Genomic DNA, 17,278 nt, shown 5'->3' with positions numbered 1-17,278 from the left:
TTTAACTAATGAAAAAATTACAAAAAAGTACGTAAATCTCATTTTTACGAAATTATTGAATTAAAGTACAAATTCATCGGAATACAAATTTGTACAAATACAAATTATAATGTATAATGCAAATACGTTATATTTGTATTTAAATATAATGTATTTTCCAATACAAATATATTTAAAGATGCATTAAAAAGAAAAATAATTAGACTTTCATATTAAATCAAACATATAATTATAATAAACTCTCTGACTAAATTCAAATAACATTTTATATTGGTAATGATGAGCTATAAATTTGTTTTCTGTTTATTCACGATAGTAAATGTACTTTTATGTAAAAATTTATTTATTAAATTTCTAAACTATATTTAACTGCAATAATGTGCACTGAATGAATTTATTAATAAAATTCCTTTACATTTTATATCGCGAATAATAAAAACATGGGACGCTCTTCATTGTATTACATAACAAATTATCAGTGAAATGATTACAAAACCTAATTAAACTATTAAACTATTTTCATTAGTTAAACAGAAGTATAATAAAAAATTTTGTTTATTTAAAAATATATCGGAAAATTTTATGGGATTTTCACAAGAAAATGTGAATAGAAGCAAACAAAAGTATAATTTTGCAATAATTTGTAATTCATGTAGTAATAGCTTACAGCTGATTCATATGATATATTTACTTAATCAGCTTACTGTACTCCATTAATGAAATATAAATTTTTACTTCACTAAATCTCGTTTAAAAATAATGGTGTCTATTTTTGCCAAGCAGTAAACAATTATTCAATTCAGCATTTTGGATTTCTATGAATGTCATATCATGCAAATTATACTATACCGAATTTAACGAAGGAGAAACATAATTTTTTCACTACTGCCATGTTATTACAAAAATGTAAAGTCCATTATGCTAGCGTAAAACTCAGTACTGACTTTATAGCAATTTTCGTGCTGAATAATATAAAGCAACTGTATTATTTTCTTATAGATGTTTGGGCAATTAGCTTAACTAGTCATGCATCAAAAATCTTAACTAGAACTCTGGACAGAAGAATTGAGAGGAGAGTGGAAGAAATGTTAGGAGAAGACCAATTTGGTTTCAGGAAAAGTATAGGGACAAGGGAAGCAATTTTAGCGCTCATATTAATAGTAGAAGGAAGATTAAAGAAACAAATCAACATACTTGGCATTTATAGACCTAGAAAAGGCATTCGATAACGTAGACTGGAATAAAATGTACAGCGTTTTAAAAAAATTACGGTTCAAATACAGAGATAGAAAAACAATTGCTAACATGTACAGGAACTAAACAGCAACAGTAATAATTGAAGAACATAAGAAAGAAGCCGTAATAAAAAAGGGAATCCGACAAGGATGTTCCCCATCCCCATTACTTTTTAATCTTTACATAGAACTAGCAGTTAATGATGTTAAGGAACAATTTAGATTCGGAGTAACAGTACAATGTGAAAAGATAAATATACGATTTGCTGATGATATAGTAATTCTAGCTGAGAGTAAAAAAGATTTAGAAGAAACAATGAACGGCTGGATGAAGACCTACGCAAAAACTACCACATGAAAATAAACAAGAACAAAACGAAAGTAATGAAATGCAGTAGAAATAACGAAGATGGACCACTGAATGTAAAATAGGAACAGAAAAGATTATGGAGGCAGAATTTTGTTATTTGGGAAGTAGAATTACTTAGAATGGACGAAGCAGGAGCGATATAAAATGACGAATAGCACAGGCGAAACGAGCCTTTAGTCAAAAATATAATTTGTTTACGTCAAAAATTAATTTAAACGTCAGAAAAAGATTTTTGAAAATATATGTTTTATATATTTTCAAGCTTTATATGAAAGTGAAATTTGGACGATCGGAGTACCTGAGAAGAAAAGATTAGAAGCTTTTGAAATATGGTGCTACAGGAGAATGTTAAAAATCAGATGGGTGGATAAAGTGACAAATGAAGAGGTATTGCGGCATATAGATGAAGAAAGAAGCATTTGGAAAAATATAGTTAAAAAAGGAGGCAGACTTATAAGCCATATATTAAGGCATCCTGGAATAGTTGCTTTAATATTGGACGGACAGGTAGAAGGAAACAATTTTGCAGGCAGGCAACGTTTGGATTCTAGTAAAGTCAGTTATTTTTACAACGATTTGAATACTAGATCGTGGATACCGGTGTTCTTTGGAGGTTGGATTTCAAATAACTACACATCTCAGGAATGGTCGAACTGAGACTGTACCAGACTGTACTTCATTAACATTAATACATATCATCCTCATTCATCTTCTGAAGTATTATCTGAAAGGTAATTACCGGAGGCTAAACTGGAAAAAGAAAAGAACGTTTGGAATAAGAAAGTCGACGTTTGGAATATGTAAAACAAATTGTTAGGGTTGTAGGATGTACGGGATATACTGAAATGAAATGACTAGCACTAGATAAGGTGTCTTGGAGAGCTCCTTCAAACCAGTCAAATTACTGAAGTCAAAAAAAAGATATTCGGGTAGTTGAAAAAAAAATTTACCTTTTTCCACACTTTTACCACCACACATTTAACTGAAATTATGAAAATATTACTGATCATAATAGTGTTGTTAAACACCTAAAGAAAAAAAATCCTACTTATTATTAGAAGACGAAACAGCGGTTTTTTTTATTTCTACTTTCCTGGGTTTACAGCTTCAGATCGATGCTGCTAAAGAACGGTAATCAATTAAAAAATATAGTAAGGGTTATTTCTTATTCTCTACATTACATGACCCAGGAACCCCAGAGAACAAAAAAGTGGGAGGTAATGTTCGTATATATATATATATATATATATATATATATATATATATATATATATATATATGTATATATGTATATGTGCATGTGTTGGCATGTTTGAAGCTTAAATAACTTCCTGAATAAACCGATTTTGATGAAATTAGAGACTTGTCACATAGATAATTATACTTATGTATACGGGACAACTTGTAGGTAAAAGTATGGGGATCAATATTTCCAGGACGTGGATAGATAGTTTCTTTGGGATCAATTTTCTCTAAATTTTGCAAATATAACCACAATTTATATTTAGCTGTACATGAGTACATGTTTACCTTACAATTAAAAAAAAAAAAACATTTTCTTCCAAATTCACCCCCTTCTATAAAAACTGAAAAAACTATATTTTTATTTATTGCAAAATCATTAGCCGAATTATTTTATGTCTTTCTAGTCATAACTGTAGTGCAAACAATCCAAAAAATTATTTTCGGGCAATACTGGGAAAGGAGAGCTGAAAAAAGTTAAAAATATCGATATTTTGAATTTTTAAAACTTTTTCGGTTTCTTAAAATTTTTAATAATGTTATAATAAAATTTCATTATAATTCACTCCCACTCCCAAAAAAGGAAGCTTGGGTAAGTTTTTATTGGTTGTACATTTTTCAGTGGAATTTTTATAGTTTCTTCCATTTTATAAGTAAACGTAAACGAACCAAAAAATATTTTTTTTTGTTGTGGAGAGAAAAAGTAAAAACATAGTTTTTTGAATTTTTTAAACTTTTTTCATGTATCATTATTTGTCATCTATATAAGAATAAATAAACAATATCAGGAAAATATAATAATTTTTTTATCAGTTTTTTTAATATCTCCATAGTAAAAGTAATTATCGGAAATATAAACGTCTACATTAAAACAACAAATAAAGCTGTTTTCAAAGAGAATTAAACATTTTTTTTTCTATTACCTTTTAACTTTTATAAAAATTTTTTACTGAAACAAAATAATATTTTTATGCATTATTTTCAATATTTCTTACATGTTTTGTTTAAAAACATTGAATCTAACAAAAATAAAGCGGGAAAAAAAACGTTATATATATGGTGTAAAAACTCAATTATTTCCATTAAGTGATTCGTAATATAAACCCTTTCAAAAACAATTTTTTTTTTCATGACGCTGCCTTCTATTTTAAACATAACAATTGCTTCTTCTAGTGAATGCTTCCATACCGATTTCTATTTCTATTTCCTTTTAAGTATTGTAACCTGTTAATATTCTTTCTAAGTGCGCCTGTACTGTTTTACTAGTTATTTTGTTTTATTATTAAAAAAAAAAAAATATATATTTATTACTTGTTCAACGTTTATTCTCTACTTTTATTTTTATAATATTCACTTCTAAAATTGTATTTCGTAATTTTAAAATTATTCATGCTATATGTTCTTTGTTTCCCTCCCCAAAGTCACCATCCTTTCTACGAACTTCATAAATTCTATCTTTCTTCCTCCAATGTTGATGACCTCACCCTTTTCTACAGAATGTTTTTCCCACATCTTCAGTATAAACAAGTAATTTTTTAATTATAATTAAACATTTTTTCTCTTACAGCTTCTTCATTTATATGTATCCTTTGAATGCTTTTTCAACGACCTGTGATTCTTCAGATTTTTTTATTGTAATAAATTAATTTTCTGAAGTTCGTGGAAGAAATATCGTTTTAAGGATATGAAAAATAAGATAGTTTTGAAATTTATGACATTTTGACACTTTATGATGTAAAAATAAGCATTAAAAACAAAAGTGAGGAAGGTAGAAAATATAATTAAATTTTTTAATTGTAAAGATAGATCTCTATTATTTTAGTTGTAATAACAGCAATTATTCTGGAACTGTTACAATTAGCTGATAAAAAACAAAAGTATTATTTTGATCCCGTATTTAAACATTATTGTTAAAATTAAAATTATGAATTCTGAATAATAAAATTAAAACTTACCTTTCTAAGTCAACAAGACTATCTATCGTTATATTATAACAGAAACAGAATAATTAATTTTATTTAATTAACTGAAATTAATTAATTTTTAAACATATTTTTAAAATATAATTTTGAATTTAATTAATTGTAATAAATAAAAAATTTGTTTTAAAATAATCACAGGTGGTTTGTAATTAAGACGATAATAGGGAAGGAAGAATTTTAAATGATATTACTGTAGTAGGAGGCTGATATACACGATCATTTTTAAAAACAAAAATTTTGTAAATTTTGTTAATCTTGTTTGTTTCTAACTAAAATCACGAATTTTTATCATTGTATCTCTAAATGAAGAGAATAAAATCGGAAATAATTTCAACCTTCATTACAGAACAATCCGAAGATGCACTGATTCATGTGAATATACTCAGTGGAGAATCACCAAAAAAAAAATACATGAAAAATATATTTAAAAAATAATTTTAATAAATTAATATATTACATTGTTAAAATGTATTTTTTTATTATACAAACGAAAACCATTTATACATACTAGTCTTTAAGTATGTTCAGAGGTAGGGATTTTAATAAGCATGATTAAAATTGTGTAAAATTATTTAAAATAAAATCAAGTATTTACATTTTTTTGTTAATCCATTTATATTGTATATAACAATAAAATTTATAAGTAAACTAAGAAAAGTTTGAAAAAGTCATCGTTAAAAGTAAAACAAATTAACTAAAAATAAAAGAGAATAATTTTTACAATTAAAAATTTCCTTCAGGTAAATTATAGAAAATTAAATAAGAGAAACTTTATCAATTTACCTAAATTTGTAAGTTGTATAATACAATGGGTGTTATTGATCAAGCCATAATTTAAATTCACCATGTTCAAATTCAGGTGTGTGAGGAAATAATCTAACTGGTTCCTTGTTCAAGTTGTGGTTTGCGGGTAATTACGCTGAGCATGAAATGTTCTCCAGTATTGTATTCAAGAGAACGTTTAGTGTTCACAAATTGCCAAATATTCACGAGTTCCAAAATTCATTCGCAATTATTGAATTAATAAATTATACTACACATCTGTTCATTAAATAAAATAAATTTTATTATACTAAGCGTTATTTAAAAAAAAAGTAATTATTTGATATTAAATCAAAGTATACAAATGTTATTTTTTTAATCAATCTAAATTCAAGACATGTACTTTTTATGTATGATTTATTGTTTTGTACAGCAAGTTCCTTGGGATATCTTGAAAGTTTTTAAAAATAAATTAGGAAGAAGATTTTGCCAATAAACAATTACTTAGTCAACACAGACAATTTGATGATTTTTTTTTCATTAACCTCTTCATCATCGTTGTTCATTGTTGAAAAATTACAGGAAAATGAGATATCATTCTAATTACTAAAAGATTTCAGATGAAATTCAAGATAATTATCAAGAATACCAAAGGTAAAAAAATGTATATCCTCATATTTCATTGGTACCTACTTCACGTTCGGCAGCAATCTCATTTCTTTGAATGCCTTTTTCATTTATCTTAAAAATCAGGTTTCTACTCTTTCTGTTAACTGCAAAAACATTTTATTCATTTTGGGCAGATGAAGTTGTGTATACATATTAAAAAATTAAAAAAAAATTAACAAATAACTTTTAAAAAGTACATAAAACTAAAATGATGTGGAGTTGTCTATGCGACATGTTAGTTGTATTATTTAAGCAACCTTAACCCATATATTTTTTTGATTTATGACTTCAGTAAGGATTTTATTTGTGTTTAAATCTGCCTTGAAGCTGTTTATTAGATAATACTTGAAATAGCCCGCTGGGGAATTAAAATTGTGAAACTGTGATAACACGACTAGATAACCCCACATCTCAACGCTCGGCCCAACTGATAGTTGTAAAGAAATATCTCGACTCTGCTGTTTCCTCTGAGTACAAGGGAGTAGTTATGAATCTGACGGGACAAGATACGATTTATAAAAATGTATATGGGAAGATGCCTGACAAAAACGAACTATAGACAATCTGGAGAGATCATGGTGAACGACTGAATGAACCTGACCGTTCAGGGAATGACACCCGTCTTACTGGGCACACGAAGAGACCAGGAAGTTACACCACTGTATCCCAGAAACTAAATTATGCTAGTAAAACTCAAACCATTGTACTAGATGCCATAGGAGATATTCCGATTAGTGCATATATCATGCCCATCGGTAAACTGGCTATTCCTAAAAATATCTTGTATGGATCTAAGATCTCTATAAACCGGGTGTGTTAATGTTGGAAACCACCTCCTGAAGATTCACCCTTTGTTGACTAAATTCAAGAGACTAGTTCTTTCTAATGTGTGCCCAGTTATCCCGAATGAGGTGTTAGAGGAGAAATTTAAGTATTCTGACATCCGCCTTGGGTCGGCTACAACCTCACTGCGTGTTGTTCCTCAACAAACCGAAAACTCAGGACGAATATGTCCTGAGTTTTGAATATGTCCTGAGCAGTCTACCACCTCTAGCATAGACGATCATTGGGGAGACATTGGGAATGCAGTAGGAGCGCCGAACAATCGTTCTAGCCAGAGACCTGTCAGCAAAATAATATCCAAGAAGCCAAGAAAGGATAATGACAGGCTTAAAGCGGGCCTAGAACCTCTAGTAGAGATCTTGCAAGCAAAAGATAAACCTTATGTTCTGAATTAAGTAGACTACAGAATCTTCCTGGAACGCTGCAGAGGTACACGCTACAGAACCCACGTTTCCAGTCTGCTAGAGACCAATTTAATAAAATAGCTAAGAAGTACAATGGGTACACTCCCATCTATACAGACAGCTCTGTCTCGGCCGACAGATGTGGCTGTTCAGCTGTTCCCCTTGACACCGAAATATTATATAGGCTTAATAAAAATTATATAATTAATAAAATTATATAAGCTTAGTCTGTTCCTCTGTGTTTTTTTGCGAGACCGATGCAATTTATTCCGCCTTGAAAGTTATCGATACACGTAGTGAGGACACCTTCCCAGTAATTACTGATTCTAGGAGTGTGCTTGAGGTCTTGATCTACAGACGTTCTGGATCCATCGTCCAGACTATTCAAGATATAAGACTGTAAGATAAATAAGACTGTGGTATTGGTATGGATCCCTGGCCAATGTGGCATCCTCAGGAAAGGACGGGCGTTGAGGCTGCCAAGAGAGGGGCAATAAATGGCTTCCGAATACAAGTGATATGTGAGAAGGACTTCATGAGATCTGTCCGTGTAAAATTGCGAGCTCAGTGAATACGTTCTGGCTGCTGAGTCCTCCCACGGCATTACATAACATTCGGGAGAATGTGCTCGAAAACCTCTTTGCTCAAGCAACAGAAGAGACCAAGTCATCTTAACTCGGCTAATGACTAGGAACACCACGCTTACCCACGCTCATCTATTTGGCCTCTTTGCAGATCTTTGTGTCATGCAAGATGGGCCGTGCACCATCAGCTCTTTAGAACCATCTGACAAAACTTAGACCTAGGTTCAGATATGAAATCTGTAATAAACAGAAAAGAAAGTATAAAACGTCTGTAACGGTTCTTCTCCTATAGTGGAATGAAGAATAAATTTTAGTGGTTTTTGCCTGATTTATGTATTTTACTTGTGTTTTTGTTACTTATTTTCGTTTATTCTTTATTGTTTCTGTTTCTTTATTATTTATTTTTGTTATTTATGATCATGCAATGATACTGTAGTTGCTAATGACTATAATTGTTGATGCAACTGTTTATAATGAAATTAAAAAAAAAAAATGATGTGAAAATTACAAATGTCCTTGTTTTAAATTTTTCTTTTAGAGACTTTTCCTAATTTAAAACAGCTTATTAACCCTTATTTTAAAACGGCAAGCAAATTTTAGAAAAATATTATTTCAATGTTTTATTTTTCAAATTTATTTTTTATTAAGTATGGATAAAAATATTGAAAAAATTGAAATGAAATAAATTCTAAGTCGAGAAACCTGTGTGTAAATAAAGAAAAGGAATGAAAATATTTGACAGACCATACCGACCTTTAATTAAGGAATATCCGCTGGAAAGAGGGAAATATATTTTATTATTTTTTTACTCTTAAGCTTTTTAGCTAATTTTGATGAATTTTTCCCGAAAATGCTTTAAATATAAGAATGATATCAAATTATGTATCATTAAGCTACATTCAAAAATAATATAATTTGCCGTTAAAGAAAATAGAATGTATTTTAATGACCTTACCAACTTTCTTTACAAAGTAAAAAAAAAAACTAATTTAAAATTAATTCCTCAAATAGTTCATGTAATGAAAAATAAAACTTGAAAATCGTACAATAAAAAATTTAAATTACAAAAAAATATACATACGAGTCGTATTGATAACCTCTCTTTTTGAAACCGGTGAAAAAGTAAATTTTTAATCATTTTCTTAACTTTGATATTTTAAAGCCAATATCAAACTAAGAGTTAGTATATTGTTGGTATAGCATTTATTTTTAATTTGATGTAAACTCTGAAAGTGCTGTTTATTTTTTGCATAAAAGAGCGTTTTTGTCAAGTTAGTTTCATTACTTTTTAAAAATAAGTTTATTCTATTAATTTAAATTATATTAAATAAGTAATGACTTAAATATACGTAAATGAAAACTTCTTTTTCAAGAAATATTTTACTTTATGTTAGAAATTTTTCTTTTAGTTACAAAAACTTTTAAATTATGTTTCATATATTATTTGAGACGAAGAAATATTTTCAACTGATTATATATTTTATGTTACATTACACAAATATATTTTACAAAAATAGAAAATCCTTAGTCTCCATTAAATTTAAAACCGTGGTTTTTGACAATGCTCTAAAAATAAGAAAAATTAGTTCGATTTAAACAAAGAAGATTCTAAAAAGTTCCTCTATTCATGGTCATGACAGATATTGTGGTAGGGGTGAAGAAGTGAAAAGCAGTTCTTTGAAACGGCTGTACCAGAAGGTGACAAAACTTTTTAATAGGATGAAAAGTGGATCTCGCACAGTGGAGGTGCACACGTGCGGGAAAGGGGCGGGTGAGTAGCGGTATAAGTCGAGGAGGGTGATGGCACGTGACTCGAACGTGCAAAGGAACTGTTTGTCCTTCTATATCCCCCCTTAAAATATAATTTTAACATGGTCCCTGTATTTCTACAAATGTATATTTTAATGTGGGGCGCCTGGAATATTTTAATTTTAAAACAAAACTTCATTATTTAATCCGCTTTTATAGCGAAAACTAATTAGCGTTTCAAGTCCTGTTATTCACCATAATTATTCTCGCCTATAAACACTTTATTGCACTTCTTGCAAGAGAATTCTTTTTTATTTTCAACACCACCGTTATAAAAACAAACGTTTTAATTGCACGCTATATTTTAGTTTCTAGAATTTTTTATTGCATTTATTATTTATGTTATCCATGAAAATGATTAAATCTATTATTTACTTATGTAATAGTATATCCAGTGGTATGATTAAATAAAGGTTATAAAGAAATAATATTAGCTATGTAAAATCTAATAATTGTACTTCAGAAAGTTACTTTTATTCAATTTTAAGCCGTCCACTAAAGCCTATATATAATTATTTTTCTTTATACATCACGAGATTCACAAAGAATTTCGAATTTTCAGGACATGTTCTACTGGTGAAAATAAAGAAAAATATTCATTTAAACACAGGTTTGAAAACGCTTCGTTACCGAATGTCAGCTGCTGTAAGATTTCATCCAGATTTCTGCAGCTTTAGTATAATTAAGTCAGACTGTAATTCTTGGGACCCAAATTAAGTAGTAAATTTAGGGGTATTTGAAATCTGACTTGAGAAATTAAAAAAAACCGTGTGTCCTAGAATTATATTTTCAGTAGTTTTTGAGAAATCTGGGATAAAAGACCAAAAATTTGGGTCGAAAAACACAGTCTTAATGGCATGAAATAATTTTTTTTAAATTGTAATAAACACGTAAACATTTTAAGCAAGGAGAGAATTAAATTTGAATAAAATGGTATGAATAAAGTTTACGTAAACTAAATTCAAACGTATGCATTTGAAGTTTATTAAAAACAAAACATATAATGAAGCAGATTTCAAGTAGGTATTAAACTAAACAATATTTTCAATATTAAAAGTTCACTTATGAACTTTTTTTTAATTTTTTATTATTATTAACACTCATATTTATTCGCTGTTGGACTACGTATGTGATATTCATGGTAAGGAACCTTGCAGTCGAATTTTGAAGCACTTCCGCTTATCCATTCGCTCTGAAATTTTGCATACAGCTTTTTTCTGATAACAACACATTTTAGCAACACTTTTAAGTCGCTAAGATCCGTTAATTAGTAAAAAATATGCCTCTTAATAAAGTGAAAAAAATGCCCCTTGAATTTATGCAAACTCGTTTAATTATATATCTTCTTAGTAAAAGAATTATCCATGTTTGTGATATCGTAACAGTTGAGTAAATTGAACGAAGTATTTTTTCTACGGTTGAGGCAAAAATTCAGATTTCATATAACCATTACATAAAATATTTATGTCTGATGATTCAGGATACTTATGAGCTAGAAAATAAAAGTCATTACTCCTCTTCGATCATAAGTGAGAATTGCACATTTTTCCCATGTAGATTACAAACTAAGATCAAAATCACCTTAAAATTTCAAAAAAAATAAAACATCAAAAAGGTTCAAAGAAGTACAAAAAAAAATCAAAAAGGAACTTTGCTACCGACAGAACTTAAACAGGTGACCGCACACACGGTGAAAAAAAAATTTCCCGCAACTTTTGTTAAATTATGGCTAGAGTTTGGAAATCCGAAATTTCCTTTGGTGTATTGAGACATTACGGACCTATTCAGAGTATGAATGCATAAGAGATTTTAATATGTGAGACTAGTGTTGAGAGAATTGTGTTGATTGTGATTTTTGAAATGTATACAATAGTATTTTAAGATATATGAACTTTTATAGCTGCTTATATACTCTCATCGGCGGTATTGGAAATTGGAGACATGAAAACTTCGAAAGATCGCTCAAACCTGTGCGTTACCGCAACCATAAAGTATAAACTTATGAAGATTAAAACTTTTTTAAAAACCAATATTATATTAAATGCATTAAATAGTAGAAAATAAAAAAAATATGTAAAAAAAAAAAATATTAAAACACCACTTTTAAATTAAACGCACTAAAAGGTAAGAAATAATTTTAGGACGGTATCGCAGAACGGATTTGACAACAAGCTTTGATGGTGATATGTAAGATTATGTGAAAGTCATAGCTTCAAATTAAAAATTTGATGTTTTTGCCAATTTTTTCAAATGTGTAATGAATGGGCTAAAGAGTGGGGAACAAAGATTTGTACTTTGATATAAGCTCCCCACTCTTTAGGCCATTCATCAAACATTTTTAAAAAAATTAGCAAAAACATCAAATTTTTAATTTGAAGCTATGACTTTCACATAATCTAACATATCATCATCAAATCTTGTTGTCAAATCCGTTCTGAGATACCGTTCTAAAATTATTTCTTACCTTTTAGTCTGTTTAATTTAAAGGTATTGTTTTAAACATTTTTTTACATATTTTTTATTACCAGTAGGTCCTGCAATTTTGTCGCATTTTTCGTGGACCACTGTATATAAAACAGTATATGTGTAACTTTGTTTATTATTTTTTCCATACAACGATTCACTAAGAAAACTCAGAAACTGTAGGGTTGAACTAATTATTTATTTTTTTCCGATCTTTTATGATGGATTTAGATATAAATTTATCTAAATAACTCCATTGTCATCGCATGAATATAGAGCGCGTCGGATTTTAAAGTGTCTTTGATATAGTGATATTTTTATTAGTGAATAAATCTCTATTTGTAAGAAATAACTTTAGGCTGTAGTAACTGAAAACAAAATTTATAAAATTACCGAGATATATTTTTGTATTCATTGTTTTATCAGCGATTTAATAATAAAAGATAGATAATCATGGTAAACATGATTAAATTTTATCAGCGTCTGTGTTGTTTCTTATTCAACTCCCAGATTAAATTTTAATATCTGCAAAGAAGGATAAGAATAAGAAAACAAACTCGATATGAAGAAAAATCTGAAGAACGCGGTTCATTGTTGAACCAAACTTTCAATTTATTTTGTTATCAGATATAATTAGTAATAAATCTATGTTGATAAAATTAAATTTGGTACAAAAAATTTTTTTTTATTTTAAGGAATTAAAGATTTACTCGCAGACGGACGTCAGGTTTCCCAAAGGAATACTCTTGTCCATTCTTGGAACTGAGTAGAGATATGGTGCTGGACTGTAAATAAAACCATTCAGCCAGAATTAAAGATCTGTGTAGTAGATAAAACTAAGGGTCAGACCTACAAAGAGTATTAGACACAGTAGAAAAAAAAAAACGGGACTGTCTACAAAAGCTAATTGTAAAACATTTTGACTGAAAAAATTGTAAAATTTGAAACTTATGTTAAAAACATTACTTCACCTGACATAGTGTCTGAGTTGTACAATGTTAACTGTATATTTCCACGTGGAAGATAGCGTTTAGACATTTCAAGGTCCGGCGGACCAGTTAAATTTTTATGTTACTGGATCTATTACATTTTCTCCCTTGCTTCATTCTGTTCTAGGTTTCAATTACCATATTCTGGTCAAGCAACGTAATGATGTAACAAGATATTGGATCACCTAATACGCAAATAAAGGGCATAGTTGTCTAAAGCGGCACGAGATATGTGGAGGCAACCCAAAACATTTTATGAATTGACTAATTCATAATCGAATGATAACTTTATGTTTATCTTACTTAAATCTACAAAGATACGTTTTTAATGTTTGAATAAAATTAAGAATTATTTAAAAAAAATTTAAGTATACGTTTAATTTATGTCACAGGAAATTCTCAAAGTATTTAAACGAAAATAAATGGAACTACTCCAAGTATTGAATCCAATTACAACATTTCAGAAACTCATATTTACCAAATTAAAAATAAATTCTAATATGCAAGATAACTAAAAATATTTAAAAAAGAGTGAATATTGAATTGCAGAAATTTTTAATACATAAACTATAATTCAACAAGATGGGAGCTGAAATTCAACTGCATAATAAAGAATTAAATTCTATATTTATGTCAACACTCTTGAAGAGAAATGTTGTGTTAAGGTAAGTTCAACCAGCAAAAATTAAAGAAATGTTTTACAAGGGTACATATAACCGATTCAAACACTGAACCGCAAATCAGACAAGATGTATTTCATACGTTTTCTTTTTTGTTATTAAACTGATGGAAGACATAACTTTGTATTCATAGTTGAATGACAGATTAAATGCTTTACAAAAAACCCAGAAGATTTTCTATTTAAATTTCATAAATAGAACAAATAGTTATAAAATCTTGAAACTATTTATATTAACATTAGTGTTTAATTTGTCGCTTCAAGTACTAATATAGTTACATTTTTTCAACTCTACCATCCGGGCCGGATCCTCAACAAAGCAAAGTACAGCCCAGGAGGTTGTCTACTCAAACGGGCCTCCCCGTCCACCGGTCATAAGTCTAGTCCGACAGGACACCCTGCCGAATAGATCTTTTCATTGCCTGCCTCTAAAATCCCAAAGGCGGGGTATCCAAGCATGACTATGTCGTTACAATATATTGTAACATGTATCAGGTACACTGTTAAAATAAATCTAAAACAAACTACCGAATACACAATAATAAAATTGATTCAAATAGTACTTAAATGTAAAAAATAATATTATTTTATCCCATAAAATCTGACATTAAGTCAGTACCTTACCAAACCGGCATAAAATAAAAAAAAAACCTACAGAATTATGTGGTATTGTGATCCTAAGAAACGTCTATTCCTTTATTTTTTTCTCGTAAATAGAATCGGTCCTAATTAACCCGATCCATAAGTAAATTTGGTCACTGTAAGTAAACCAATGACATGCAAAGAGAAGTCTACATTGAAACCTCTCAAAAATTATAAATGCATAACACGTATTCATATATATACATATGTACGCTTATATATACAGTACACACAAGTATATAATAAAGATAAACAATTGAATATACTGAGGAGTCCAAAGAAAATTGATCTAAATCTGTAACATAAGAAGATAATATCAAGCAGTATATCTCACAAAAAAAAAAACAACCAAAGAAATATCAGAAAAATTAAAAAATAGAAATAAATAATTAAAATGAAAATAAATAAAAAAATTTGATGTGGACACCACATACTTCCTTGTACTCATATTAAATTACATATACAATTTTGTTTAAATGACAGGCACGTAAAATTTTATTTCATCAACAACTTCTGATTTTTTTTTCATATTCTTTTCTTTTATTTTTATTATTGAATTATTATTTATCGTAAATTTTTTTTTACAAACAGAGGTTAATAATTATTAATAAATCAATATATTTAAATAAAAAAAAAAAAGGTAAAAAAAAGGAAATGTCTGATCGAATCGATGTGCCTTCTTCTCCTTGTAACAGCGAAATATTTCATTAATTCAAATTTTATTTGGCTCTGAAACCGATGAAAATAAGTACCACTTATGATATATCATTGAAAATCTTTCAATGAATTCTTATTATTGCATTTAAGAAAAAGTCTAAAATCCAAAAGATTTGGATTTTGGAATTTTTTTAACACTTTTCGTTCAGTCGATTGCAATCAAAAGGGGAGGTCCACATCTAGATGTTACAACAGTCCTAGATCCAAAATGCCAACATCCTGCGGCTAATTGTTTTTGTGTTATGCGAAATACATACGTACGTACAGATGTCACGACGAAACTATACAAATTGGACTCAGGAATGGTCAAAATGGATATTTCCGTTGATAACTGAAAACCAAAATTTTTCGCGATCACAATATTTCCTTTACTTCGTACAAGGAATTAAAAATGATGAAAACAAAACTAAATGGTGAAGCATGAGATATTTTGATGAAGCATAATGTCCCAACTTAGTGGATTCATTCAATTTTCGAAGAACCTTACGAATCCAATACGTGCAGCCTCTTTAAGCACCGAATGTTCTTGCTATTTTCAAATGATTAACTGCGAGTCTGTTATAGTTCCCATTAACTTATTGCGGAATCACTGAACTGGATACTTGTCGTACCCAACAGTTGGATTTTGTAGATCCAAATAAATTTCAGTACTATTGTATATAACTGTTTGTTCGATAAACATAATTACGACCTCCTTGACTAGCAACCAGTACGTTTCCCTGAACTTAATAAGCTGTTACACTAACTTCATGACGTGAGTCTTCGTCGTCAGAGGCAGACCCAGGTATAACACGCTGCTAGAATGCGGGATAAAATTGTCAATCAAATGAACTCCAGGGTAGTCATCCCTCCTCATCGAAAAAGAAACGTTTGTAGACTTGATTGGATTTACCTTCATCTTTCCCCATTGGTAAATACGTAGTTCGAAGAATGGCATTAAGCATGAAAACCTTTTTTAAGTTATCAAGCCCTATTCAGGAGGTTTTTTTGAATTCTGTCCTCTTCTTATCAGTGGTAAAATCTCTGCTGATGAATGCATAAATCTCACTGCTAATTATGGTCATATGAATAACGCTATTCAGGAAGTCACGATCTCTTCTTCATCAGCTCCCCGTATATCAAAAGGCTGAAAGACCTTGCCAAGATACCAAGCGAATAATTCTGATTTCTCATTTTCGCTCCGAGCCCCATGACCAATCCAACATTTTAGGGGAAGGATCGTTCGTTGGTGATGCCTCTTGAAGCCTTCCGTAGCGAGTAATCATCCTTCTTTAAAGGGAATGAAGTCAACAGGACAAAACCTTCTTCGGATAGATCGCACCTCTCTGTCTTCAAGTCTATCTTCTGTGTTGACTTTTAGATCGCCTGATTCATCCACGCGGTGAAGTAATGAGTCGCATTTTCTTTGTTCGTTCTATATTTCACAGCTCGTTCTCGATCCAGATCCGACACAAGCCCCAGTCAGTCCTATTGCTGTGTAAAACAGCCTTTTTTTTCTTTTATTTATAATAATCGTGCTAATGGTAAAACGTACGGCTGAATGATCAGACGACGAGTCAAGGCTATTCCGGTATTTCTAACATCAGTTTGTAGCGGTGAAATATCCGAGATGACAAAGAAATCTGGTAAGTCGGGGATTTTCAACGGATCTCATCGACTGACCGTATGTTGGTTGCATCTCCAGTACTTTGTTGAATGCCAAAGACGGCATTCATACTTGTTGGTAATGCAAGTTCTTTCCTTATAGTCACGAGCCGAGAATCCCAGAGAGAATGCTTTGAATTCCAATCATCTTCTGCTAAAACGAATATCCAGCACAGAAAGCAAATTAGGAAAAAATTAATTCCTGACCACGTGGCGGGTAGGACAGTAGACGCAAATAATATTA

General features: G+C 29.8%; 1 protein-coding gene across 1 annotated transcript in view; it reads right to left on the bottom strand.

Annotated features, from left to right (window-relative positions):
- LOC142321294 (lachesin-like) overlaps window positions 1-16,298 on the bottom strand; it is a 467,419-nt gene extending 451,121 nt beyond the window's left edge. The window contains exon 1 of the mRNA XM_075359291.1: window positions 16,283-16,298. Within this exon, the coding sequence (XP_075215406.1) occupies window positions 16,283-16,298 (16 nt within the window). The remainder of the gene's footprint in view (window positions 1-16,282) is intronic.
- Between the last annotated feature and the right edge of the window lie 980 nt (window positions 16,299-17,278).

The sequence above is a fragment of the Lycorma delicatula genome, chromosome 3, assembly GCF_047948215.1.
Source record: "Lycorma delicatula isolate Av1 chromosome 3, ASM4794821v1, whole genome shotgun sequence".
NCBI lineage: Eukaryota > Metazoa > Arthropoda > Insecta > Hemiptera > Fulgoridae > Lycorma > Lycorma delicatula.
The sequence above is the reverse complement of the archived record's forward strand: the minus strand, read 5'-3'. Positions and strand labels throughout refer to the sequence as shown.